Genomic DNA, 26,450 nt, shown 5'->3' with positions numbered 1-26,450 from the left:
TAAGTTATGTGACTCACTATGTGATTGACTGTTAGAAGAATTAATGATCATGCTGTATAGTGTTATTTATTTGGATGTTACTGGTGACTACGTATGGGAACTAGCTGTTTAGCTCTAATCGGGTGCAGTACATCTCTGTCTCTTTGAGCTTTATGTCTCTGTACATTGTAAAGTAAAGTCTCCTCTCCCAGTGTATTCCTATAGCTCCAAACAAGGGGGGGGGGGGGGGGACCAGACAGGTGCGTATCAACTGGTCTAAGCTCAGGTAAGAACATAGTATGGTTAAACGGTGGCCTGTTCCTTTAAGGCAGGGGTAGGCAACGTCAGGCCCATGGGCCAAAACCAGCCCTCCGTCATCAAACTCTAGCCCTCGAGATGATTTAGAGAAATATTATGACCCAAATCAGAGATCAAATAGCAGAGCACACCCTTTAAGGCCATAATCCTAAAAGAATGCTCATCTATAGGTAGAAATGATGTAAAACTACTTAAATAAAGAGATTAAATCTAAAGATTGAGTGGATTTGGTCTGGCCTTAGAGCAGATAAAACCTATTCTAGCCAATGGAACAAGCACAAGTTTTTTCTTAATTCAGATTATTTTGTATAATTTCAGTAAAAGTGAATTTGTTTGATTTCCAGTGGGATTTCTATTTGTTCCATTGGATCGAATCTGATCTTCGATTAGTTCAAACCGACTCAAATTTAACATAAAAAACCTTTATTCAAGTAATTTTAAGTAGCTAATCTAATTTAAGATGGAAAATTTGACAGTGTATATGATGTACAACACTGGCATATGTAGAAAGTGAGGATCCGGTCTTTTGACGATGAAGAAACCCGGCCCTCCACCGAGCAAACTTGCCTACCCCTGCTTTAAGGTTTCAATTTAAGATTCAGTCTATAGTTTGAGCTGATTTGGTCCGGTCTTATGTGAGATAAAACCTCTTATTGCCATTGGAACAAGTACAATCTTCTCAAAGCTACTGTATTTCATTCAAGATGGTCATTTTTCCAGTGCATGAATGAAACGACTCCTCAGAAACTTCTACAAATGCAATTCTGATCACGTTCACTGATGTAGATTTTCCTTTGTTCAGTTTGCACGGGACAGTTCGTGTGTCTTAACAAGGCCAGGAGACAGACTTTCCCCCCGGTTTCGCCGCGGCCGGTCGCTCAGTAGCAGATCTGGAAGTACTGACTGGGCGACTTGACCGGGCTGTGGTAGCTGGACGTCTCCTGCAGGGCGCTCTGACCGCTGCTCGTCTTCTGCAGGTTCAAGGTGAATTTCTCTTTCTTTCTCTCCCCCCTCGCGCCGCCGGTTCCCGTCCTTCCCCCGGGGCGGTTGGGCGCGGCTGTCGTGGTGGAGGAGGAGGAGGCGTTGGCGTTGTTGGTGGGTTTGCCTCTGGTCGTCACGGCGGCGGGGGATTTGGCGGCCTCAGAATGCCCAGTCTTTTTTGCGAGGGGGCTCAGATAGATCTGCATAGTCACTAAGTGAAGGGGTGGGAGGGGAGGATAATATAGAGGCGATGTTGAAGAAGGATAGAGGGGGGGGTCACAGAACAGGGGGCAGAGAGGGACATGTTTTCATGGTGAGAAGTGGGAGAAATGAAGAATGGACGTAAAATAAAAGCTCACACAGAATTCATTTGAAAAAGACTTGAAAATGGCTTGAAATCCAAACACTAATGTTGATTAGAGACGTATAGATTGATCGACTTCAGAATGTTCTTTACCAAATGAGAAAAAGTTGTAACAAAAGGGTTTGTACTGAATGATGAAAGTGCATTTAACCTCTCTAGGTGAGTTTTTGCTTTTTCCTGTTTTGGAAGCCAATTTCAAACAAAGATACAATATCTGACTTTATCTCTCGGAAACAATCATAATTTCGTCGACTCAAACAATGTTATCGTTATCATAATCTTAGTCAAAGTGATGTATTTGCTGACTAAAATCAGACTAAAACTAAATTGACTGTTGTTTTTTGAGACTAAAGTAGAACTAAAACGACTAAAAAAGACGAAATAGAAGCTGCTAAAGCCTCATATCATTTAAATCCACTGCCAAATGAACAGTTCTGTGCTTTGTTTATGTGGGAGAACAAACATGAAGCAGTGAACCTTGATTAAATGTGAAATAATATATACTAAATATGATAATAAATATTATAAATGTTCCCCTCCTGGAACTGCCACCTTAATAGTTCAACCGCTCAACCGTTTGGTAGAGCACATTTTATTGATTTGTGTTGTTTCTAATTCTGCCTATTTCTCTACCAAATGTGTAATACTCAAAATATCCAGTTTAGATCAGGTTTGGACTAGTTTGAACTGGTTTATGCTGGTTTGGACTGGTTTAGATCAAGTTCAGACTGCTTTAGATCAAGTTCAGACTGGTTTATGCTTCTTTTGACAACTTTTGGACTGGTTTAGACCAGGTATAGACTGGTTTAGACCAGTTTTAGACTGATTTAGATCAGGTTTGGACCGGTTTAAAAATCATTTGGCTTTGAGCACCCGAATGATCCTGGAGCTCTGTTGTCGGGGCTTTTGTGCCCCTGGTAGGGTCTCCCAGGGTAAACAGGTTGACGGGTCAGTCAAAGAGCGGTTCAGAAGACCCTCATGAGACTAACAGGCCCGGTTAGAACCATGAGGCCGTCCTTCTGTGGACCCACCACCTGCAGGAAGAGCCATAGGGGCTGGTGCAATGTGATCCGCCCCGGCAATAATATAGAACTGTACAGTTGACTAAATTGACATACAAATTTAGTTGACTAAAACTAGACTAAAGTTATTTGACTATTATGAGACTAAATAAAAATATGTATATATGTATGCTCATTAAGGTATTAATGAGCATTTGTAATCTTTTTAGGGTAACAGGTTAGGGTAAAGGTTAGGGTTAGGTTTAGGACTAAGGTCAAGGTTAGGGTAGGCCATGAATAAGCTTATTATTCATGGCCTATTAGTATGTTAGGGTTAGGGTTGGATAAAAGTATAATAAACATATTATGAACCTCATAACTCCCACCTGAACCGAGCACATTTTCTCCAGTTTGGCTTCACCCAAATAGAAGCTTCTTGAAAAAAGCGTTGAAATCGTGACAAAAACGAGGATGAAAATGAAACAAAAGAGCGACAAAAACATGACAAAAAGGGTGATGAAAAAGCGACAAAAACATGATAACAAAGCGTTGAAAAAATGGCCAAAAATGTGACTAAAACGAAGATGAAAACGCAACAAAAAAGCCACTGAAGAGCAACAAAAAAGCAATGGGAAAAAAAAGTGGCAAAGAAGTGACGAAAAGGCAGCGCAACAACGTGAGGAAAAAGATCTATTTAGATTTGTTTTGTAGGGCTTAGCTTTCAAATGAGGTATTACTCTGGCCCAGTGGTTCTCATGCTGGGGGTCGCGAGACAAATTTGGGGGGTCGCCAGATCATTTAGATAAAATATACATATTTTCATTAGCATATAATCTAATGTTTTATTGTAGCATGTTTGCTATTTTACCAGAGTGCCATTATTTGTTCGGAATTTGATGAATTTTATTTCAGCCACTTGTTTTTGTTTTCTTTGTTTTTTAAGAATTATGTCGGCTAATGTTCCTATTTCTCACGGTGTGACCCGGGCGGGGGGTCACGAACCCCTTTACCTGTTATAATGGGGTCGCGGCTCCAAAAGGTTGAGAACCACTGCTCTGGCCTATAGGCTATAACAGTGGTTCTCAACCTTTTGGAGCCGTGACCCCCATTATAACAGGTAAAGGGGTTCGTGACCCCCCGCCCGAGTCTTACCATTAAAAATAGGAACACTATCCAACATAATTCTTAAAAAACAAAGAAAAAGACAAATGGCTGAAATAAAATTCATCAAACTACAAACAAATAATGGCACTCTGGTAAAATAGCAAACACATGCTACAATAAAACATAAGATTATATGCTAATGAAAATATGTATATTTTATCTAAATGATCAGGCGACCCTCCAAATTTGACCTGACCCCCAGGTTGAGAACCACTGGGCTATAAGCTTATAGATTTGGGTAAAGCTGAACAACAAAAAATGCACTTGGTTAAGGTGGGGGTTAAGAGGTTAAAACCTTTACAAGCATATTATCATGGCCTATTAATTACTAATGAATACCTTATTAATACTTAACAAGCACAATGAACACTGCTTGGAAACACTCCTTGTTTTGCATCTGTGTGAAACCCATCTATAGGGTGATGAGAAAGTATCCTGAAGAACTCACAGTTTCAATAGTCTCATTAGTTGAATATTGATTTTGTGGTAGTATTGACATGTATTTCAAAACGTCTGCCCCTCCTTCGTACAATAACAAATCAAGATTAACAAGAAGTCAAGCCATTTTAAGCTGATCATGTATTGTCGTTTTGTCACATCACAATCACAGCCAGTCCTACCTTTGCAGTGCGTCACTCGCCTTGTCCCTGCAAAAAAAAAAAGAAAAAAGATAAAGTCCGATAAACGGCAGGCGGCAGCGATGTTATTTTCTGCGCTCGATCGTTTATCTGTCCTTCCAGAGAGACGGATGGAGAGCGGCGCCGTCGCTCGCAAATCTTTATACGAATCAATAAAGCGTCTGTAGTGGGAGAGATCGAGAAGGGGTTCTTACCTAGATTTACGGCGGCCTCTTTGGGCTTAGCGCTGCTTGAAAACAAGAGACAAATGACACAAAAAAAAAAGATGAGTGACATAACCGTGTGGGAAGACGGTGCAGACAGAGCATTAAGACGAGACGCTGCAGGTGAATGGAGAAAATAATTAAATGTTAAGATATCAGTTTGAAACTTTTGCTGCAGGTTACTGGCATAAGTATGAAGGGAAAATGTATTGCAAGTTTTCTTTCATTGAATAAGAAAAATAATAAACGGGCAAAATTGTCTATAGCTACACTACAAAATGTAAACATCTACACTGCAAAAAGTAAATATCAAGCATGGGTTTAAATGACTTCAGTTGGGAAGAATAATCACTTTCACTCATTTAAATGTGTTTTCCTGATTGGACCTGATTTACTTTGCTAGTTTGATGACATTTCACACCGGTTTTGAGGTGATCTTACTTGAAATAAGAAAGTAAAACTGCCGGTGGAACAAGAACAATTTTCCTACTCCATTGGCAAAGAAATCCATCTCAAATAAAGACCAAATGTACTGAAACGAGTCAGAAAATTAAATAAATCTAGTGAAAATGTTCCACTAAATCTTAAAGCAGTACTAAGTAACTCATGCCCCTAGAGGCCATATGCGCCACTGCAGGTGTCATAGCATGTTACGGTTTTTCACTCATTAATTGTCCGTAAGAGTAAATACTACGCTGACAGAAAAGACAAAGAGAGAGAGGGATATTGTACATCCAATAACACAATGGAGATCTTTTTTTTTCATTCAAACTTGGCTGTAAATACTGTTTAAGTGGTGCTAGCCTGCAGTTAGCCTGTTAGCTTCTTCTTCGTGATTCTATTAGTGTGTATTGGTGACTCTGACCCGGAGGCAGGAAAGTTGCAATTGTGGTTTTCATCCCATTAACCCCCAGAGGGACTACAAAAAGGATTTATTAAGGTAAACAAGTTACTTAGTACTGCTCTAACTAGTCCAAACAACTCAAAATATTATGCTCAAATCGAAACATTTAACCCTCACCTTAACCAAGCATATTTTCTCCAGACGTACAAAAATTGTCAAATTAAATTATATCGCCTACAAAAAATAGATTTTTCGTTGCGTTGTTGTCACTTTTTTGTCAAATTCTTGTCGCGTTTTTGTTGCCTTTTCATCACTTTTTGTCCCCGTTTCTCAGTCTTTTGATGCTTTTTTCCCCCCGATGCGTTTCCTTCCTCATTTACGTCTCATTTTTGTTTTTATATTTGGGTAAAGTCGAACTTAATACGGGGATTAAGAGGTTAGACTAAGCTAGTTTTTTACTTTTTGCAGTGTATTTTCTGACAGAAACCCAAATAACGGTAGAGCTAGGATTAAATGTATGGTTTCATTTTGTGGACATATTAGTTACAAAGATTTGTTCTTAGGGGATTGTGGATCTTGCCCTTAGAGTTTTAATTTCTCATGTAAATCTATGGAGAAACAATAGAAATTCCAAATCAGCGTGAATTTGTCTTAATTCAAGCACTTTTTAAGCAATTAATCTAAGCTAAACTTGCCCTCCCCTGGTTAAAATGATCAAAGTGACCTAAACCTGGAAATGGACAAAGTACATTTTGTCTGCTGTGTCTCTCCTGAATAAAAATAATTACGTGTGAGATTTAAAAAGCACTTTAGTGTAAACTCTTAACGCTGCGTTATCCTGTTCACTTCTCTCACACACGATGGTGGTGAACTACTACAAATCATCAGCCCCAATCTTCCCGGTGCATGAAATGTCTTGCCCATTAGGAGAAAGAAAATGGCGTAATGCCGCAGTTAAATAACCCAATTTGTTTCGAAGCAAAGGGAACAAAAAGGCGAGTGCTTTCAGAGTGGTCCATTTGCAAAGAAAGGTCTGAGTTTGGATGAAAAGGGCAAATAAACGTGTTGAAAGCAGAACGATTCGAGGAATAGAGGTCTTTGTCAGTGAGCAGCACGTGTCCTTTTATGTTATGATTAAAGCAACTAGTGTATACACGAGTATTCCAGTTTTATGTTGTAGCACTCAAGTCTTTTTTAAGTGGTAAAAATCCAAGGTTATTTACCCAACAAAAATAAATCGGACTTTATTGAACTAAATGAAGAACTAAAATTGTAGTATGTAATACACATTCAGACCCTAAATCCAGACCTGTGTCCTTGCTCTCCATGTAGCTTTCCTGGTTTTGAACATTTATGAAAGTTTAGGTTTGTGATACAGAAAGGTACAGGTTCTATGGAAAAAACGTGCTTGAATTAAGTTAATTTAAGATACATTTGAGCAGGTTTGGATTGAATTGGATTTGGACTGAATTCGGGCCCTAAGTGCCGTCATGCACGAGCTTAATATAGAAGCTGCAGTTACGCATATGACCTAAGGTGGCAGCAGTGAGTAAAAAATTCCTAACTTGCATCTAGCCCCTTTAAGACAATGTAAGCTACATTTGAGCAGGTTTGTGCCAATGGAACAAACATTATGTTTTCCTTAAAGGGATATATACAGAGTTTAAAAATGTTACAATTACGTATTATCCTCCCCCTACATGTTCCAGCCATGTCCTAATGTGTAGAATGAGCTCAGACCTGTTCACCACAACTGCCTCTAAAATCCTGCACTCAAAAAGTAGTTACTTTGGTCCGAATTGCCGTCATATTAAGCTTGTTATGCACAAGAAGGTGCAGTTACACATATGCCCTGAGGTGGCAGTAGTGAGTATAAAATGGCTAACTTGCATCTAGCCCCTTTAAATTACAGAAACTAACTTCTACACTTAAAACCGACAAAAGCACTTGGAAAAAGAAGAAAAGTCAACAGCTAGAAACATCATTCTTGTTCCTGAGACAGTCCAAACCTTGTTAATATCAGCACAACTTCAATAGTGTCAGACTCCAACATAATAACATAGACATACTACATAGAAGCGTGTAGTAACTAATGACAATAAAGTGGTAACAGGATAAAACTCTCCCTGATATGTCCTGAGTGTGACATAGTGTATTTGGTGGAACGCTTACCCCTCCTGAGGTTTCCTGGTGGACGCTGCAGAGCCGGGCCGTGCTTTAGGACTGTCCTTCACGCTGCTGCAACACAGAAACAGAAACAAGTTAACATGAATGTTGCCAAAGGGACCAGACGGAATTTAAAAATATTAATATCATGTGTTTTCCAACCCCTACACGCTCCAGTAATGTCCTAATGTGTAGAATGAGCCCAGACCTATTCAACACAACTGTTGCTAAAATCCTGCACTGTCACTCAAAACCGTCATGCACAAGCTTAACATAGAGGCTGCAGTTACACATAAGACCTGAGGTGGCAGTGGCGAGTGAAAAGAAAATGACAACTTCCATCTTGTCTCTTTAAAGCAGTACTAAGTAAGTCATGCCCCTAGAGGTCATAAGCGCCACTGCAGATGTCGTAGCATGTTGCAGTTTTTTACTCATTAATTGTCCGTGAGAGTAAATACTACGCTGACAGAAAAGAAATAGGGACAGAGGGATATTTTACATCAAATTACACAATGGAGATCTTTTTTTTCACTCAAACTTGGCTGTAAATACTGTTTAAGTGGTGCTAGCCCGCTGTTAGCTTTGCTCGTTAGCCTGTTAGCTTCTTCTTCGTGATTCCATACGTGTGTATCGGTGGCTCTGACCCGGAGGCAGAGAAAGCTGCAAGCATGGTTTTCTGGCCAGAGACGCCAGGGGGAGATGAAAGACCCCCCAATCATCCCATTAACACTTGTATTACCCCCAGAGGGACCAGGAAAAGGATTTATTAAGGTAAACGTGTTACTTTACACTGCTTTAAAGGAACAGGCCACACAAAGACCAGACAGGTACGTATCAACTCGTCTGAGCTCAGGCAAGAACATATTTCTAGTATGTAGAAATGGTGGCCTGTTCCTTTAAGTGAAGATGGTATATATTATACAGTGCATTGCCAAATCATCACAATACTAGATGAGCTTCACAGCCAGAAGGTCCTGGGTTTAGTCCCCAGGAGTTTGCATGTTCTCGGGGATGTCGAAGTAGTTTCCTCCAGCTACTTATGTTCAATAGAGTATACTTGACCACGACACCTGTAAGTCGAAAAGGTCTTCTATCTGACTGAGATTTACGCCGTTATTACTCACTCAAACCAAAAAACATGGTAAATGCTTGAAAACGTTCTAGCCCCTGCACAGCCTAAAGGACACGCCTCGCTCTGCCCATTGTTGACATTCATTATTAATAACTCCATCTCTGCCCAGCGTCATCTTAGGCTGTTATTTGCCCCTGACAAACACTGATCTGTTTCCCTCGACATCACGGCCCTCTGCCACGCCTTGGCCAAGTCGCCTCTTGAAAGCCTTAATGGCTCTTGGCTATGGTTTTGACTTCTAGGACTTTTAAAATCTTCTTCGGTGGAGGCATGCACTTGAGTAATAAGCAGGAATTGGAAAATGTCCACAATTTTTAGGCATAGAAACGGAAAATTACGGAAAACAAATCAAACAAGCTCTATAAATATACTGTCTAAATGATTATGTAGTAATTATTTTCACAAAGAGTCTTCAGCAGGAAATGAGTGCTCACATAGAGGCGGACCGCCCCCGTTTTTCCGCAAATGGGTAAAACAAAGCAAAATAATGATTAATTCAAATGTATTCATGAATGTTAAATGTGTGCATGAATGTCTCTTTTGCGGCTAAAGTGCAGCTTACGCAACGGGCCGTTACGTGAGCGCAGAGGCCCGTTCAGCGTCCGACTAATATTACCTAATGGCGGGATTATGGAGAGGTAATTGAGAGAAAAGGCTCGGCAATAGTTTTCTGCTACACTGCTTTAGAATGAAGGAGAGAGGAGATAATTACAGCGTGAAGCATCTGCGCCGGAGCTAATGGCTGTGGGTTTCTTTTTTTTTTTTTTTGCATAAGGTAATGATTAACACGAAGAGATTTAAGACGGTATTTTTTTTGGAGGAATCCTTTAATGATTTGCCTCAGGGGTGGGTTTGAGTCTAAATGGTTTACCTTCGATTGGCTCGTACTGCAGTTTTCTCCCAACAACGGCCTGAACATAAGCATTGGAGCACAACATTAGGTGGAATGTCCTGCTTCTTTCAGATTCAGGTACGATTTAGACATTGGCTTCACTTGAACAGTGGCGTAGCGAGGGTACCAAGGGGCCCCAAGCAGGAATGTCGGGAAGGGGCCCTCTGGCCGGCCCATAATGCAGTTCTCTGCATAAGTTTCACTCTGAAGAGAAGGATGAGGTTCTTTGGGTCACGATGATTGTTACAATAAACTGGTTTCACTATTATAAAATATAATCTAGTGGAGCCATGAGTAAATACTTTGTCCACTGTTCATTATAAGTTAACCTTAGGGAACCATGACTCACGAAAGCATGCAGCAGGATGGGGATGAACAGCGCCAGGGAGCTTTGGTGGAGAGATGGTGTAATGGCAGCATCACATTTATTAGGAAGACTGTGAATAGTAAACGTTTGATGCAAGCTTTTAGATAATGGATTAGTTTGTGGGGGCCCCAGGCAGCTGCCTGCCTTGCCCAATGGCAGGCTACGCCTCTGCACTTGAGTCTGGAGAAGGGAGGACTGCTGTACCACAACATGTAACGATATCTCTACTCAGGATGAAAATGAAGGATGACTGATCGACAGTAGCCTTTTGTATGTGATCATAGGGGCCAGAGAGCTCGTCTTTATGTAAACTAGGGGTGTCTAAACTTTTTTCCTCGAGGGCAGCACATTGAAGTGTACATGGAGGGCCATATATTGATCAGTGCAGTCAAACATACAAATGGGTTCATTTAAGAGCGGTTTCAAACGTCCCCCACACCTTAATTTAGGCTTGGCACCTTAAAGGAGCAGGCCACGTTTTTGTATACTGAGATATGTTCTTACCTGAGCTTAGACGAGTTGATGCATACCTGTCTGGTCCAAAGATGTTGTTAGCATATGGCTTCTCCCAATGTATTCGAAGCGACCACGCTCTTCCACGGGCACAAAGACCAGACAGATACGCATCAACTCGTCTAAGCTCAGGTAAGAACATATCTCAGTATGCATAAACGGTGGCCTGTTCCTTTAAACCCAGCTCTGTCTCACAGTCAAAGGTAGTTTTTGAGGTTTTAATCGAGTTGAATTATTAAACTTGCCATAAAAATGACCATCTCTGGGGAAGTGCCTATACGGCCACTAAAAATGTGGTCTGAGGGCCGCACTTTTGGCATCAAACAAAGCAGCATGTGGCTATGTTTACAAGGCAAAGCCGTAGCAGCGCAGTCAGTCCAGCTATGCCAGGATTTACTAGAGCAGGACGAAATGGCAAAAAATAATACAAATAAATACATATGGAGCTGACTCAAGGACTCAGACGCCTTTTATAGTAATCTCAGCTCTATCTATAACAAATGCTTTCCTCCAGTTTCAATCTGTCACTGTCTCGTACAAACTCCCAAACTGGGTTCTGTTTTGGCTATGGCTGTAAACCTGAGAATGATAAATTCCCATGGTAATTATTAAGTACATTTTCGATTAATTGCCCAGCCCTAGGATTCGCCAATGATCTGCTTCTATTCCCAAGACTAAATGAATAAATCAAAGAGTTAACAGAAAACCTTTCTCTCCAGCAGTTTATAAGGAATGTGTTATTAAAGTCAGCAATGGGTTTGGACACACCTAACAATGTCACTGACTGACTGCTTCATTGTTTGTAGCCAAAATCAAATCTGGTACAGGGCCTTTAAAACAGAGTAAAATCATAAAGCTCATTATTAGATCAGGAAAATGAGGCACAGCAAACAGTGTTGACAAAGAACTTTGACCATAATATTAAACACAAATATTTGTCAAGGGCAGGTGCTGTTTACCCAGAGCCCAGTGCAAAAACACACTGTAATACACACAAAAACCTATTAATTTAGACAATTCGATGATATGTATAGGCCAGAATATTACTCATGTGTTTTTTTTGTTCACACTGGGCTGAATATGAGTTTGTTTCCCCGGTTTGACGTCCGTGACTCTGACCTGGAGGACGGTGTGGGGCTGTAGGTCCGCCCGGGGCCAGTAGAGGGCGTCGTGGAGCTCTTCTTCATGGCGGGTCTGGAGGACAGCGCCAGAGACACGGGCCTGGCTGAGGAGAGGGGTGCAAACACACGGGTCAGTAATGCGTGGATAACTTTACAAATGTATCGAGGGCAGCAAATGAAGACTATTTTCCAATAGCCTAAACTTAGCTACACCATTGACGTTTCCACAGTTTCAGATTTCAAGAAGGAGCTAGTTTCGTACACCTAAGCATTGGAATTTCTTTCTTATTGTGAAGCAGGTAAAAGTAATTCAACCAATAGTTTTTGAGCAAAGAAATCAAAACAAATCATCTTCCTCCTTTTTTAAAGAGGGAAAAGCAACAAGCTCCCAAGTTGGATACCCGGACCGTGCAGTTTGTATGTTCTCACATTGAGGTTAATCTAGCTAGAATTAGACTTTTTTTTTTTTAGAATTAGACTTTATTGATCCTCAAGGGAAATTGCATTGTCACAGTAGCTCATGTGGTAACCATTGAAACGAAAGAATGTAATAATCAAGCAGTATAGGCACTGATGCATTGGCTACATGATAATCTGGGAATTTGTCCAAATTTAGAAGCATAAAATATTGAAATAGGATAATACAAATTTGAACTATCAGTTGAGGTTAGATCAAGTGAGGCCTGACAGATCGCACCAGCGGCGAATAAGGATGGAGCAAATGCAGAGGACTTCACAACAAAGCACAACAATCCCGGTAGGTTTTTCCATGATTTTAGCTGAAACTGCATTTACCGGACAAAGCTATGAACATATAACACGGTAAAGCCGGACAGAGTTACAAACATTGAGCTTGTCCTCTACCTTTCCCCCCCGCTCTCCTCCCAGCCGCGCCCACAGCGTTGGCCTGATGCTCCTCCGTGATGTTCAGCCTCTTTAGCACGTCAGCCAGAGCCATCTTCAGCAGCTGGATCTCGTCCTCCTGCATCTGCATCCTCTGCTCCAGGTAGGTCAGCCGGTCGGCCACGTCCAGGCCGCTGGCGGCGGAGCTGCGGTCGTCTACGATCACAGAATGGCAAAGAGAGATGAGTCAGTAATGAGTCTGGATAACAAGTGGCTTCATGTTTGTGTTAAAGGAACAATGCATGATTTTTGAAGTATATTGTAAACTCGCATTTGTGGGAAAAACCCTGTCCATCATTTGCATCAATTTCATGAGGTTACAAGATCATTTTCTAGAATTTATGTGAAAAGTTTTTTCACTCAACCGTGGCTGTAAATACTGTTTAAGTGGCGCTAGCCCGCAGTTAGCTTTGCCCGTTAGCCTGTTAGCTTCTTCTTTGTGATTCCATTAGTGTGTATTGGTGGCTCCGACCCGGAGGCAGGGAAAGCTGCAAGTGTGGTTTTCTGGCCGAATGGCTAGAATTTATGTGGAAAGTGACCTGTCCTTGTGAAAATAGGGGTGCGACACATTCACCTTATTCCGCCCCGCCCACTTTTGCCTCTTTTTGCTCATTAAGTGGAGAATGAGGGAAAATGCTCGCCGCTATAACCTTATGTTTAGCAGATTGAATTGTGTAAAATGTCCGATGTTCATTTGCACAAACAAGTCAACACTGCACTGTTTCTCTGCGCGGTCTGAAAACTGCTGTGTGTTCGTGGAGAACTGATTTTATCTTGACTTCTCCAGTCCTGTGTAACACAATGCACGATTCATGGCGGCGCCCACGTGAACTTTCAGAATGAGATGAATGTGTTTGGAGAGATAGGAATGAGATAAGTAACATTTATATTTAGTGCCTTTTAATTAGGGCTGGGACAAAATATCGGATCGGACTTGGATCGCAATACCAAGTATTGATACTTTATCAAGTATCGCAATGCTTTCAATAATTGTGTTTGGAGGTGTTTTTTATCATACACTTTTTCTTTTTCCAGTAACAGTTACAGCTCTGTGTTACATTTTGTGTCAATGCACTTTTCAATCTAAACACTTCAGTAAAAGTAAAAATGGCATTTGGTTTATAAAGTTTTTTACACATTTTGAGGTAAACATATCATTTGTTATAATTACTTACTGCAGTGGTTAACAAAGTTTTTTGTCTTTCATACCCCTTTGGCCTTTCAGTGGTCAACCGTGTACCCCCTACCTCAAGGGTGTTACAGTTTATTTAGAAAGTAAAATAAAAGTGGTATTTGTAAGAAAAAGGACAATGTTGCAGTCAAAATAAACCTAAAATTCTCCCAGAGCAACACATTTTACTGAAAAATATAGCTTTTCCTTACATCCCCCTTTTTTCAATCTGAAATAGTTCCAAGTACCCCCTGCTAGGTCCACGAGTACCCCCAGGTGTCCCTGTACCTCTGGTTGGGAAACACTGACTTACTGTATTGCAATGCGTATCGAATCGGCCCCTGGGTATCGTGATATGTATCGGATCGTGACAAAAGTGGATCGTCCCAGCCCTACTTGTAATAACACCGCATTAGGTAATAACAGTTCAAAATGTAATAAAATGCTTACTTCTTTGCGTCATAAAACTGCATTTCGTAATAATGTGCCACATTTTGTAATAATCTTCTAATTTTCTTGCAAAAGAGACTATTAATCTCAATGAGTTTTTTACCTGGTTAAATAAAGGTTAAATAAATAAATAAAATACATTTTGCAATAACCAATTATATAATGCAGTATAATGTGTGGTAACACTTTATCTACAAAGCTTTCCCCACATTTCTGACTTGTCCCGGACCTTAAAGGAGCTATACCTGACATGTCTTTCTTTTTGTAGGGTAACATTACTTTAGCCCCATAAAAGTATGTAGTAAAAATAGTGAAAAAATCTGCCATATTATGATTTGTTAATGTTGTGTAGGGTCAAACCAAAGAGTCAATATGAATATCAAGTAAAAAGGTTCAAAATTAGGTATAGTCCCTTTAACCAGATTCACTATACGATACTCTTACGTGTTAACAATGGTTAGTAATCTGTGTAAATGTTTTATAAAGGATTAATGAAGTATTTAACAATGCATTACTGACTGCTTGATAGTGTGTAGTGCCTTCCTCTTTCATTTAAAAAATCTGGTACGAAGCTGTCAATGAAGAGGGTAAGGTTTTCAAAATGTAGTTATCTGTACAAGTCTGGCTCTTCCTCACAGGAGGAGTTCTTCAAATCCACGTGAGGTGAAAAGATGAGAGGAAATATGTCTTGAATTATTAACAACCCAGTAAGATCGGATAATTTTTGAAAACCTCAACTTTAGGACTGACCTTCCACCCATCTGGACCAGCTTCGACCCAAATAAAACATTATATTTAACTTAAAAGCAAAAGCGCATCACATTTTTTGATGCAAAGCCGCCTCAGTTTTGACACTTTGTAACAACTGCATTTGTGAAGCAACATTTATAAAACATTTTCCATCGTTTGTCAATCAATTATAAGCACGGAAACTGGTTGCAGGGACGGCACGCAGCGTCACCACGGCAACGCATCTATTTCCGTGCTTGTAAGCGATCCACGAATGATTAGTTTTCTTTGTAAATGTTTCATAAATCGCACGCGCGTTACAAATGCCTAATAGCGCAGTTAAGTAAAACAATAATCCAGCGCTTTCCTAATGCTCTAAATGTATCAAACACCACCGCCCCGACCGCGCTCGTGTTTGTTATTCTCTCATGTTAAATAAAATCCGTGGGGTAAATATGCGACTTAACATTTGAAAATGCCAAACGCAACCTTCCCGGAGACGACAGTGCCACTGTTTAACAAAACAACAACAGTAATGATCAGACTGGTGTGACATTTAGAATCAAAAGCCCTTGTGTTTAGCAGAAATCAGGGAACGGGGTCAGGGCACAGCTGGGCCCTGATCTGCTCCAGTGTCGCCCCGACGCCGCGGCGGGTAAACAAAGGCCCGTCTGAACCCGCCAAAACGAGCACAGCGCTCTTTAAAGGTACTCTTCTTATCCTGATATCTTACTTCAATAAACAGGGATGACACACACATGTTTAGATCAAATATACCGTGTTTGTTATGCAAAACGTGTCCATGTTCGCTCTTGCTTTGGTTCTTAAGCCCGCCCCCACTGATCATTATCCAATCAGAAAAGCCCCCAATGCCCCAGATATTTGACTAAAATCTGTTGATAATATGACTAAATACATGACATGGCCTAAGTGGCACCACATTGATATATAAATAAAAGGAAGAGCAAGTAAGTGCTTTATTATGAAAGTGGGTCAGAGCATGGTGTCCTGCACTGGTCAGCTCCTCCACCTCCTCCTTTCTCGTCCTCCTGCGCATCTTCTCCTCGTTTGCCCCTTTTTTTCCCCCCCTGTAGCGCCTCTTGTGACACCTCCACTGTGCTACAGGAATGTTTAAGCGTTTAGCGAACAAAAATATCATTTTAGCACACGCTGGGGTGCGCCCTGTGCAATCTTCAGCTTCACCGTAAGTGGCTGGACAGACTCCCATGGCGATGTTTTGTACAGCAGTGGTCCCTCCCCAAGCTTTACCTCCTGCAGACTTTACTAGACTGGAATAGCTACTGCGGGTGGTGGTGGGGTGGAGTTTGCCCTGCACTATTTTAAACTGGCACTAGAGCCTGACCATTGATGTATTCTCTCTCTCTCTCTCTCTCTTGCGGGACATGGCCTGTGTTTAACTCACAGTGGGAGAAATAATGCTAGTAGCACACTTGCCTCAACCGACCCCGTTTTTTCTCTGAGCGACGCCCTCAGGCCACTGGCAAAAGCACGGCTGCACCGATGTTTATACACACAAGGTAGCAAATTCATCTTGTGCAACACTGTTATGCTAGCCAGATCGGGCCTTCTATCTCTTGTTAGTAAATCATCTCTCTTAGTGTCCATTCTATTCTTTATACCTGTTACTAATAAGCAAATATCAGTTTTGCATGAGTCACTGTGGTTAGGGCTCAAAGAAAGATGTTGCAACTTCGATTAGTCTCACTCAGTTTAAAGCACCAGTTCATGCATTTCAGAACATGTTTGTCCAAAGTACAGTTATGCGCATAATAAGACCTCATGGAGACAGGATATTAGGGCACCGGCAGATGCCATTATGCTACCTGAATACTCGCAGCAGGTTTCATTATGTATGCAAGTGTCGGGGAGACTGAGAGGGCCTTCACTAGATGAAGAAGAAAGGCACCTGTAACGGAGCAGCTAAACAAAGGACTGAACAAGAACAAGTCAAATCCACCATCGCTGACCATCGCAAAGGGAAACACAATATTAAAATCATTAAGTAGAGGACGATAAATGCCCTCGCCAGATAAAGGAGGATAGTGAAATTCGGAAACATGTACCCAGCACTGTAAACCAGGATGAGGGGGCACTGTTGCTTTCGCAGTCAGGAAGCAGCGCCGAAATCTACAAATAATGATTCAATTTTGACATAATCTCAGTGTTGAAATATCCCCAAGACATCCAATGACATCAAGAAAATGTGCGTATTGCAAAATTGTATCGGCCTAGAAAAGCTGCACCAACAACAAATCCTTCATTTTCAGAGTAGTATAAAGAGGCGGTGTACCCTGGACAGCAGTGAGCAGTGAGTATGGGTCGATCTGCCTTTGGACATGTGGGCCTTCCTCCCCGACCAGCACAGTCTTCCTCCTCTTCCTCTCCTCGCGCGTGCACAGCCGCTCGTTCTTCCTGCCCGCTTTGGCGCCCTCTGCCTCCGTAAAACGATCCATTTTTAACACTTAATTTCTCATATCTTCCTCTTCCCCTTTTCGACTCCGGGACTGGACGCCCGATGATGCCGTGATGTTTTTGCTTTTGATGGGCGTGGTGTGTCTGATAACGCTGGCATAAAGATTGGAGAAGGGGTAGGCGGGGTGGATTGGGATTAAAAACTCCGCTTGTATGCGTGTGTTTGCGGGGAATACAATGATAATCCTCCGGATTGAGCCCCTGAGGCCACGCCCACAAACATAAGACCAGTGAACCACATGCAGAAGGGAGGGCACAGGGAGGGGGCAAATATAAATAGCATCCCTCACAAGTAATAAAATGGAGTGCTACACAGTCATTGCAAAAAGTGATCTAAAAATGAGTAACATTTTCTTGAAATAAGTAAATTTGCCCCTGATTTAAGTGGCTGATTTCAAGAAATCTGTTTGTAAGATTTTTTTCAAGTAAATTAATATCTTTTTAATAGAAATGTTAACCTTTTAACCCCCACCTGAACCAAGCAAAATGTGTTCACAAAGTATTTTTCAAAGTGCTTTAGAGCAGAATAAAGTGTATAAATGTTTACATAACTGTAAATTTTGCGTTTCAACCCCTTTCGATTCTATAATGGCAAGAATAAACAGTGCCCTCGATTGACCTTGCTGCTACTAAAGACTCAGACGGCCGACAGTTCGAGGATCATCCATTCCTCTTCTACACAGGGCCAAAAATGTGAAGTCCCATCAGGTTGTAGAGTGGGCTGCGATACACTCCAGTGCACGGGCGTCGGAAATCGCACAGTCAGCCAAACTCTATAATCTGATTTCGATTCCTGCTTCATGTCGGCCTTTTGTGCAGTGCTGCCTTTCTCTCTTTGTCAAGTTCGGTTATCTTTCTCCGGTTTCTCCACAATCCAAAACATGTACAATACTAGCTATGAACCCTGCTCAGTGTCTGAAGATTTGGTCCTTTGGTCCCGTTCTGCGGTTACTGCTCAGCCCACAGACATTAAGGACACGTTCCCCACAGTGGACACTTTCATCTTATTGTTATAATCTAGCAGCCTTTCATCACGGTTTGCAAATGAATAAATGCTTGAAAAAAGGTTATTTATGTTGAATTTTAGTCGGTCTGAACTAATCTAAGATGAAACGAAAACGCTAATGCCAAAGGAACCACCATAAATCCTACTTGAAATCAGACACATTTTAAAAAAGATTCATTTTTCACTTGAAATGATACAAAATAATCTGGATTAAGAAACGCGTTCCATTGGCAATAAGAGGTTTTATCTGATCTAGTAGCAGATTTATGCCATTATCATTCTTTTGTCCAGTGTGAGGCCTTCAATGTCAGTAAAATGCTTTTAATTTCATTCTAGCCTTTTAAATGCCTTAAAATAAAGCCTTTAAAATTTCTTTGAAAATACAGAAAACATTCTAAAATGATTGTCCAAAGCACATTTCATTGTCAAAAGTTAGTACAATGCAATCTCCTTTGTAAAATTCTGTAACTATAATGTATGTAGTACTTCGGGGGTATATAATGTAAGTAATAAGACATAAGATCCCTTATAGCACATGCGGCCCTTTGAGGAGCCTGAATTCCTGAGTATGTAAAAAAAAAGTAAGTCTCTAACCCATTCCTGTGCGGAATTATACATTTTTAACGAAATAACAAGTTTGCTCACTCCAGCCACCAGGGGGCAGCTTAAATTAAAAAAAGAAAGAATTCCACACGTGTCCAGCAGAGGGCACTGACATAATAAGAGATCAGGATTTAAACAGCATGTTATAGCCATGTGGTAAATGGTCAGTCTGCTCCAGGGCGGCTGTGGCTACAATAGTAACTTACCGCCATCGAGTGTGGAGTGAATGAATGACTTTATGAAGGACTTTGACAAACATGTGACACAGGATGATAAAGTGTAAGATGTTGTTATTTATGAGGCCACAGTCCTTTACAATATATGCGGCCCGCGACCCACCGTGGGGGCTGAATTTCAGCCGTCGACCAAAAACAGGTCGACACCCCTGCCTTAAGATAAGATAAGATAAGATAAGATAAACCTTTATTGATCTCACAAAGGAGAAATTCACTTGTTACAGTCGGCGTTCAAGAAGATCACTCAGAGTTAATAAAGTGCAGCTGATACAGGATTATTGCACATGTTACTTCACAGTCTTATTGTACAGTCTGACAGCAGTGGGGTTAGGGTTTAAGGTGAGAGTTAGAGTCTTGTGTCTTATTACATTATATACCTCTAAAGTACTAATATTATTCCATTCTGTATGTAACAAGGTACATACACAAGGTACAAGCTATTACACAATGTTACATAACACATTACATTGTACTAAATTGGGCAGACAATGAATCAAGTGTAGTGTAAAATAACCTTCTTTTGCTCAGATGTTGCCCATTGAGTCCAAATTTCTATCATTCCTCTTTTTAAAGCCACACCGCGTAGTATTTCATCCAAAAAATAAAACTGAAATACAAGCATTTATTTTATGACAGATATTTTCATCATTGACAAAGACCTCATAAATGGTAAATGGTCTCAACTTATATAGCGCTTTTCCACCTACATTAGGCACTCAAAGCGCTTTACAGCAAGGATCCAGTCACCCATTCAAACTCTCATCTCATACTCCATCTGTGCCACTGTCGCCCCATGCGACAATGCACAAACAAACATGTGCTTTTGCCGTGAGCGGCTCAGCTCTCCTAAGACATGACGGTAGCTTTATCGGGAGTGGGTACGTCTCCAGGTCGTTTCCATGGAGATGTGACTAAAGTCAGCATCCAAATCCATTCTTTGATTTCCCACTGCAGTAATAGCATTTTCTGTGTTGAGCTGGTCATTAGGAACATGTTTTGCACTGGTGGCAACAGCATAGTCCAAAATGTTACGCAGTGTTCCTTTAATGTAATTTTTTGCTCATTAAAAAAAGGCGAATAACTTTCTGCTACTTCTATGAACCTGTTACATGTATTTGATAAGACTTCTATGTAATTTTAAACTGCAAAACATTACGAATCAAGGCCGTGGGAACCCAGGGTGCTGAGGGGGCTGCAGCACCCCCTGGTGGATAGTTTAGGAACTGCAAACAATATTAATAAATAGGAAATATGCTCAGAAAAAAGCATATTTGGGGTAAATCTTGTCCCTCAGCACCCCCAAAACTAAAACATCTTCCCACGGCTCTGTTACGAATGCTTTGGAATGTAGTGAATTACTAATACTAGGGGGGGCGGGGCATGAGATCTTAGCATTGATAATGAGTCTGTAACGTTTCCAATAACCCAGTAAATGACTCCGAATAGTCTCTTTACAGCCCACTCCGGTGGCAGAGCGGTTCCTCTCCTGATCCCCTGAGAACACTTGAGTGAAGACACTGACTGACGCTGGTGTGCAGCAGTGGGCGACTTCGCTGCGGCGCGTTCACCGGAGCGTGCCGCGTCCTAATCCGGTCTCGTGTGCACGCGCTCCCTGTCTGTCCTGACCATGACATCACCCACGTGCCTCCTCCGCTCGCCCCATATGGGATTGGGATTAGAATAGCACATAATCCCAGCGCTAGAAAAGGGAATTAGCGGGGCCCCGGCGCTCACCTCTAATTCGCCGCGTGCAAAAACACACGGCCAAACAATGGGGCTCTCTGCGGCTCCGAGTCAGAATTCTTACATAGTCGCTTTGAGTCTTTCAGATTAGGGCCGGGAGATTGATCGCTCTTTCAGTGGTCGCAATGAGCAAATCAAAAGCGACAATTGTGGTAAGAAATACTGAAAAATCTCCTCTGCAGAGATACTGTGTGAATAAAACATACACTGGCTGTTGATCATATCTGAAGCCTGATCGTCCTATTTAGCTTGTAATTGTATTTAATTTGAATAATCTCGAGTCCGAATGTGTTTATTTGTACTAACTGAGCACACTTATGTATTCAAACAGCTCTCTGGTAATCTAAATGTCTTTGATTGGCATTTCAGACCTACAAATCCTCCAAGAGGCACCAAGAGCCCCCCGCACCTGCAGCACAGTGGAGGTGTCATGAGAGGCGCTACAGGGAACAAAGAAAGGGCAAACGAGGAGGTATCCGGGCAAGACTCGCAGCTAAGCCACACAAGCCTCATCCCTACTGGCTAATGTACGTTCACTGGAGAATAAGAGGGTGGTGAAAGACTGTAAGGCAGGAGGAAGAGGAAGGAGGAGCTGACCAGTGCAGGACACCACGCTCTGAATCAGGCTGCCTCCAGGTACTCTGGTTCCCCCGACTTACTTATTTATACTGAGCTGTCATAGATTTCGGCCAATGAAGTTGGTATTACACATTGAATAGGAAGAAAGTTATTTAGCTCTGAGATGAAACAAATAAATAAGTATAACACCAGAAACTTACTGCAGTTAAAACTAACCTCTTACCACCCGCCTTAACCGAACGCATTTTCTCCAGTTCGGCATTGCCCAAATCTAAAAGCTTCTTACAGCCTATAGGCCAGTGTAACGCCTCATTTGAAGACCTACAAAACTGACTCCTAAATGGATCTTTTTCCTTGTGCTGTTGCTGTGAAGCTGTATAGTCCTATTTAGCTTGTAATTGTGAATCATTTGAATAATCTTGAGTCCGAATGTGTTTATTTATACTTTTGTGTTGCCCTTTTGCTACTTTTGCTTTGCACTTTTTGTGAAATCTGCCACTTTTTTGCCCTTTTTGTCTTCTTTTTTTTTGCTATTTTGATACATATTTCCTGAAGCTGTAAAGGGATATTTCAGGATTTTTGACATAGGGCCTCATTTCCTAGTTATTTGAAGAGTTACGTGGCGCTAGGCTAGTGCAAGGCTAGCGCATTTCTATGGTATCAGCTAGCCTGCATTAAAACAGTCTGACCCGCTCCACAGAGCACCTGAGGCAAATCACTTATAACACCAGACTAACCATATAAATGTCTCTGTCCATAGAATAATTTTAACCATTTTGCATTTAAATGAACTTATATTTGAGCAGCATCAGCATAAGCTACGCAGCGGCGGAGTGATCTGCTAGAAAATAGTCCCTCAAAATGCGATCATTCATGTGATGCAAGGTCAGTTTTATTCCAAAAAATATTCTATTGACACAAACATTTATATGGTTAGTCTGGTTCAGGTGCACTATGTCAAAAATCCTGAAATATCCCTGAAATATCCCTTTAAGATCTGGGTGATGCCATACTGGAGAAAATGTGCTCGGTTCAGGAGGGGGTTAAGAGATTAAATAGTCCTGTTTTACTCGATGCCGTGGCCAAGGACACATGACCGCCGCGTTTGCACTTCTTAATCCGTATTTTGGACATGTTTAAAAACCCATATGGCGTCGATCGTCTCGTCGTCACGAAAATGTGTCCGTGATATACAGTATGTAGCACAGAGGAGCAGTGGTTTTTTTGGGTTTTTTTTTTCCTGAGCTGCAGATGGTGTTTCCTGAATGAAGTCGCAGCATCTGTCTGTCCAGATCTGCTCATGTTTGACGCACGAGAGCGGCGCTGGCTTTTGGGAACTTTTCATATCACATACCGGAGGAACAGGAGGAACATTTGCCACCCAAATCTCTGCATTGCAACCGCAGCTTTACTCGATGCGAATTGAAACCCATAGCGAGCCGCCTACGCTTTCCAGAAGCTGCCCAGTGAAGTAGATTTGATAGATTTCTTGGATTTAGACACAGCACACGCGGCATTTCTAGTGTTTACTGGAGCTGGGGAAACTCGTTCATGTTTCAGATTCAGGCGACAAAGCGCTTGGCTTGACATTTAGGTTTGTCAAACTTATTAGCCCCGTGATTCACTTGACCTGTTAAAGGTGGAGGGTTAAGAACATGTAGAAAAACACAAGATGGAAGGGGACCGTTTGAAATTACAAAGAGACACTCCCAACTTAAAGGCCACTGTTTATCCTTTAAAGGGACTATACGGAGTCAAAATTATGTATTTTCCTGACCCTACATGTTCCAACAATGTCCTAATGTGTAGAATGAGCTTCCAGGAAGAATAGTCTTTACTATTGTATGGTAAAGACTAATGGGGATCCATTAATAAATAAATAAATAAATAAATAAATAAATGAGCTCAGACCTGTTCACCACAACTGCCTCAAAAATCCTGCACTGTCACTCAAAAAGGTGTTAATTCGGGTCCGAAGTGCCGTCAAGCATGAGCTCAATATAGAAGGTGCAGTTACACGTATGACCTGAGGTGACAGTAGTGAGTATAAAATGGATAACTTGCATCTAGCCCCTTTAAATGAAGACAATCTTTTTTTTTCACGATTCACCAACTCTCCCACATTACCTATAAAAGAGTTGGAATTCACTCCCTAAAGGCGACTGTTTTGGGGGATACATTTATAACCAGAATGTAATGTTTTTCAAGATTATAAATGGTTCCCTTCAAATAAAGGCTCTTTAGGAAATACAAATATAGAATTTTAATGCAGAAAGTCAAGTGAGTTCACCAGCAAAAACAATCATCTCTATTGAAAAGATAATCTCATGTTTTATGTTGAATTATGTACAATAAACAGAGAATTTGGGGTAAAATGGGGCCCCCTGTTGGACATCCTTGGAAGCCCTAGACCCGCTGAAGTTCAAATCCAAGCCATTTAACTCCTTTTGCTGTTTTTTTTAAACTTGTGTTCCAGCTCCCTCCCCCTCACCTGCCATGAAGTCTGTGTCCGGAGGGAGCAGGGAGTCGCTCAGGATGCTCCCCTTGAGCGAGGGCCTCCTGTCGGGGCTGTCCGGGCCGCAGTCGTCCCCGAGATCCACGAGGAGGTCCATGTTCGAGTCGTCGTCTCCCGCTCTCTCTGCCATCGCTGCGGCAAAAACACGACCGATACGTGAGTTCATTCATAGCTTTCTTCCTTAATATCAATCTTCATTTATTTATGAATTAGGTGAGACAAACAGCTGCTGCAAAACTACACCAATATTGCCTCATTCATAGCTTCACCAGCCCGTTCAATCTGTGTAAGAAGCTGCTAAAGCGTTGAAAATTAGCACATAATCTTTAAAAATGTTCCAGGTAAATCAATTCTAAACTCTAAATCAAACCATTATCTTGACCTAAAGCCGACGTTTCGCCACAAAACCTGTATCTATGACGGTGCACAGGTGTTTGAAACCAGTCACGTTTACAGCCTGTGAAGAGTTTGTGGAGAAACTTCAGCTTTTAAATCGAGATAATCCATTTAATTTGATTTATAGGGGTCATAATGGTTCATTCCATGTTACTTTTATGTCGATATTAAATGAAACCAAAGACAATATAATACTGAATTCATATAAAACATGATGCCAGTGCAAAGTTAAGCCAAATAAGAGAAAAAGTCTAAATAGAATCAATGCAAAATTGTCAAACATAATCATAAAATGCATAAAAGCCACAAAAAAGACGCTGTACAACAAATAAAACAAGAAAAACAGTAGAACAAATGACACTTGATGTGAAACCAACGCATTGGCAGAAACGTTTGGTTAAAATAAGAGGAAAAAATCATCGGAAATGCTTTGACAAATCCTTCAGTCAAGTTATCAAATCAATCAAATCTAGTCAGGAAAAACTGCAAACATGTTATTTTCCCATCCCGATATCTCTATCATCCTGACATTTTAAAGCGATGTCTTACCGACTGCTGTGTTATCCCGCCGGCGTCTCCGCTAACTCTCTTACGAGTCGTCTCATAAGCCCGTTCTCTTTGCAGCACGGGCGGGACGACACCTCTCCCTTTTCCCACCTCCTCATGCGCCGCTAGGATTTGTGGCGTGCGCCGATGAAGAGGGTGATGTCACAGATTAAGAGCGCGGTAAGCCATGTGAAGTCGCCCGGAGCCCAGGCAAGACGACGCTAAGAGGGAAGGAAGCGTCTGTTGTCCCTTAAAGAGACTTTGAGTTGTGGAACACGTCGACACTGACACTATTAGAGCATTTGTAGACGGCGCTGGCGTTGTGTTCTTGGGCAAGACACTTCACCCGCCTTGTGATATGTGTGGGTGAGTGAGTGGTTGGAGAGGCCGTAAGTTCAGGCTGCTTCGGTTCTGTCAGTCTGAATTCATTACCATCATTGCTTGAATAAAATTAGGCCTAAACCAAAAAGTTATGATCGAGCATTTTAAGTCATTTTCTGAAAACCACCACAGCAGCAGATTAATTCAATGCTATGACTCTCACTGTGGCCAAAAACATAAACTTGAACGAGTCTGCTGATTTTTCATAATGAAGAAAACCGAGTCCAGCTCATTTATATCTATTTTTATAATATAGTATTATTTAGAATTGTTATTTCTGTTTTAAATAGGCCATGTATGCTCTCAAAAGTAAAACTTCATAATAATTTTCAAAAGCATTTTACTTTTATCGTCCTCATGCCCAGGGACGGACTGGGACTCAAAACCAGCCCTGGACTCTGGTTCAGCCTGGCCCAAATTAGCGTAAACGCGACACTGCACAAATACATATGTTAACCTCTTACCCCCGCCTTAACCGAGAACATTTTCTCCAGTTCGGCTTTACCCAAATCAAAAGGCTTCTTGACCGGAGAGCAACACTAAGGTCTCATTTGAAAGCTCAAATCTAGAAAAGTGATTTTTTGTCACGTCATCGCTGCATTTTTGTCATGTTTTTGCTGCTTTTTCATTACTTTTTTGTGGCTTTTTGTGGCGTGTTTTCGTCTCTTTTTGTCACTTTTTCGTTGTGTTTTCATCTTTTGTTTTTCTTTTTTTTTTCATGGTATTGTAGTTTTTTCATCGCTTTTTTCATTGCTTTGTCGTCATGTTTTCATCACATCTTGTTGTGTTTTTGTCACTTTTTTGTTGCTTTTCCTGCATATTTTTGTTTTGGGATGCTTTTCTTTTCAGCTTTTAGATTTGGGTAAAGCAGGGTCACGCCCGGGGGTAGGGGTAAGGTAAAGTGAGAGGTCAGACCAGTGGCCCTAGAGCCAGTGGCCCTTCTGTGCTCTTCCAGAATGGACATATGGCCAGTCCGCCCCTGCTCATGCCTTGAGCTCTGCTGTGATTGACAGCCG

The 26,450-nt window shown here is 41.4% G+C and overlaps 1 protein-coding gene across 1 annotated transcript; it reads right to left on the bottom strand.

The window, feature by feature from the left end:
* Nucleotides 1-1,163: 1,163 nt before the first annotated feature.
* Nucleotides 1,164-25,196, bottom strand: LOC306975310 (uncharacterized protein). Its single transcript, XM_079572822.1, has 8 exons — nt 25,057-25,196; nt 24,088-24,243; nt 12,548-12,742; nt 11,682-11,787; nt 7,665-7,730; nt 4,640-4,674; nt 4,428-4,454; nt 1,164-1,489 (listed from the first exon to the last, which is right to left on the bottom strand). Exons 2-8 carry the CDS (start codon nt 24,239-24,241, stop codon nt 1,176-1,178), a joined length of 897 nt encoding a protein of 298 aa, XP_079428948.1. The 5' UTR covers nt 24,242-24,243; nt 25,057-25,196; the 3' UTR covers nt 1,164-1,175.
* Nucleotides 25,197-26,450: the final 1,254 nt, after the last annotated feature.

Source organism: Gobius niger (genome assembly GCF_951799975.1).
Source record: "Gobius niger genome assembly, chromosome: 15".
In the NCBI taxonomy this organism is placed as follows: Eukaryota; Metazoa; Chordata; class Actinopteri; order Gobiiformes; family Gobiidae; genus Gobius; species Gobius niger.
This window is presented reverse-complemented; position numbering and strand designations above follow the sequence as displayed.

Coding starts and splice junctions, on each gene's coding strand:
- LOC306975310 (XM_079572822.1), bottom strand. CDS start 24,241: ATGGCAGAGAGAGCGGGAGACGACGACTCGAACATGGACCTCCTCGTG. Junction 11,788..12,547: donor GAGGAGAGCGGGGGGGAAAG/GTAGAGGACAAG, acceptor CCCTCTCCTCAG/CCAGGCCCGTGTCTCTGGCG. Junction 1,490..4,427: donor GCGAGTGACGCACTGCAAAG/GTAGGACTGGCT, acceptor CCCTTCACTTAG/TGACTATGCAGATCTATCTG.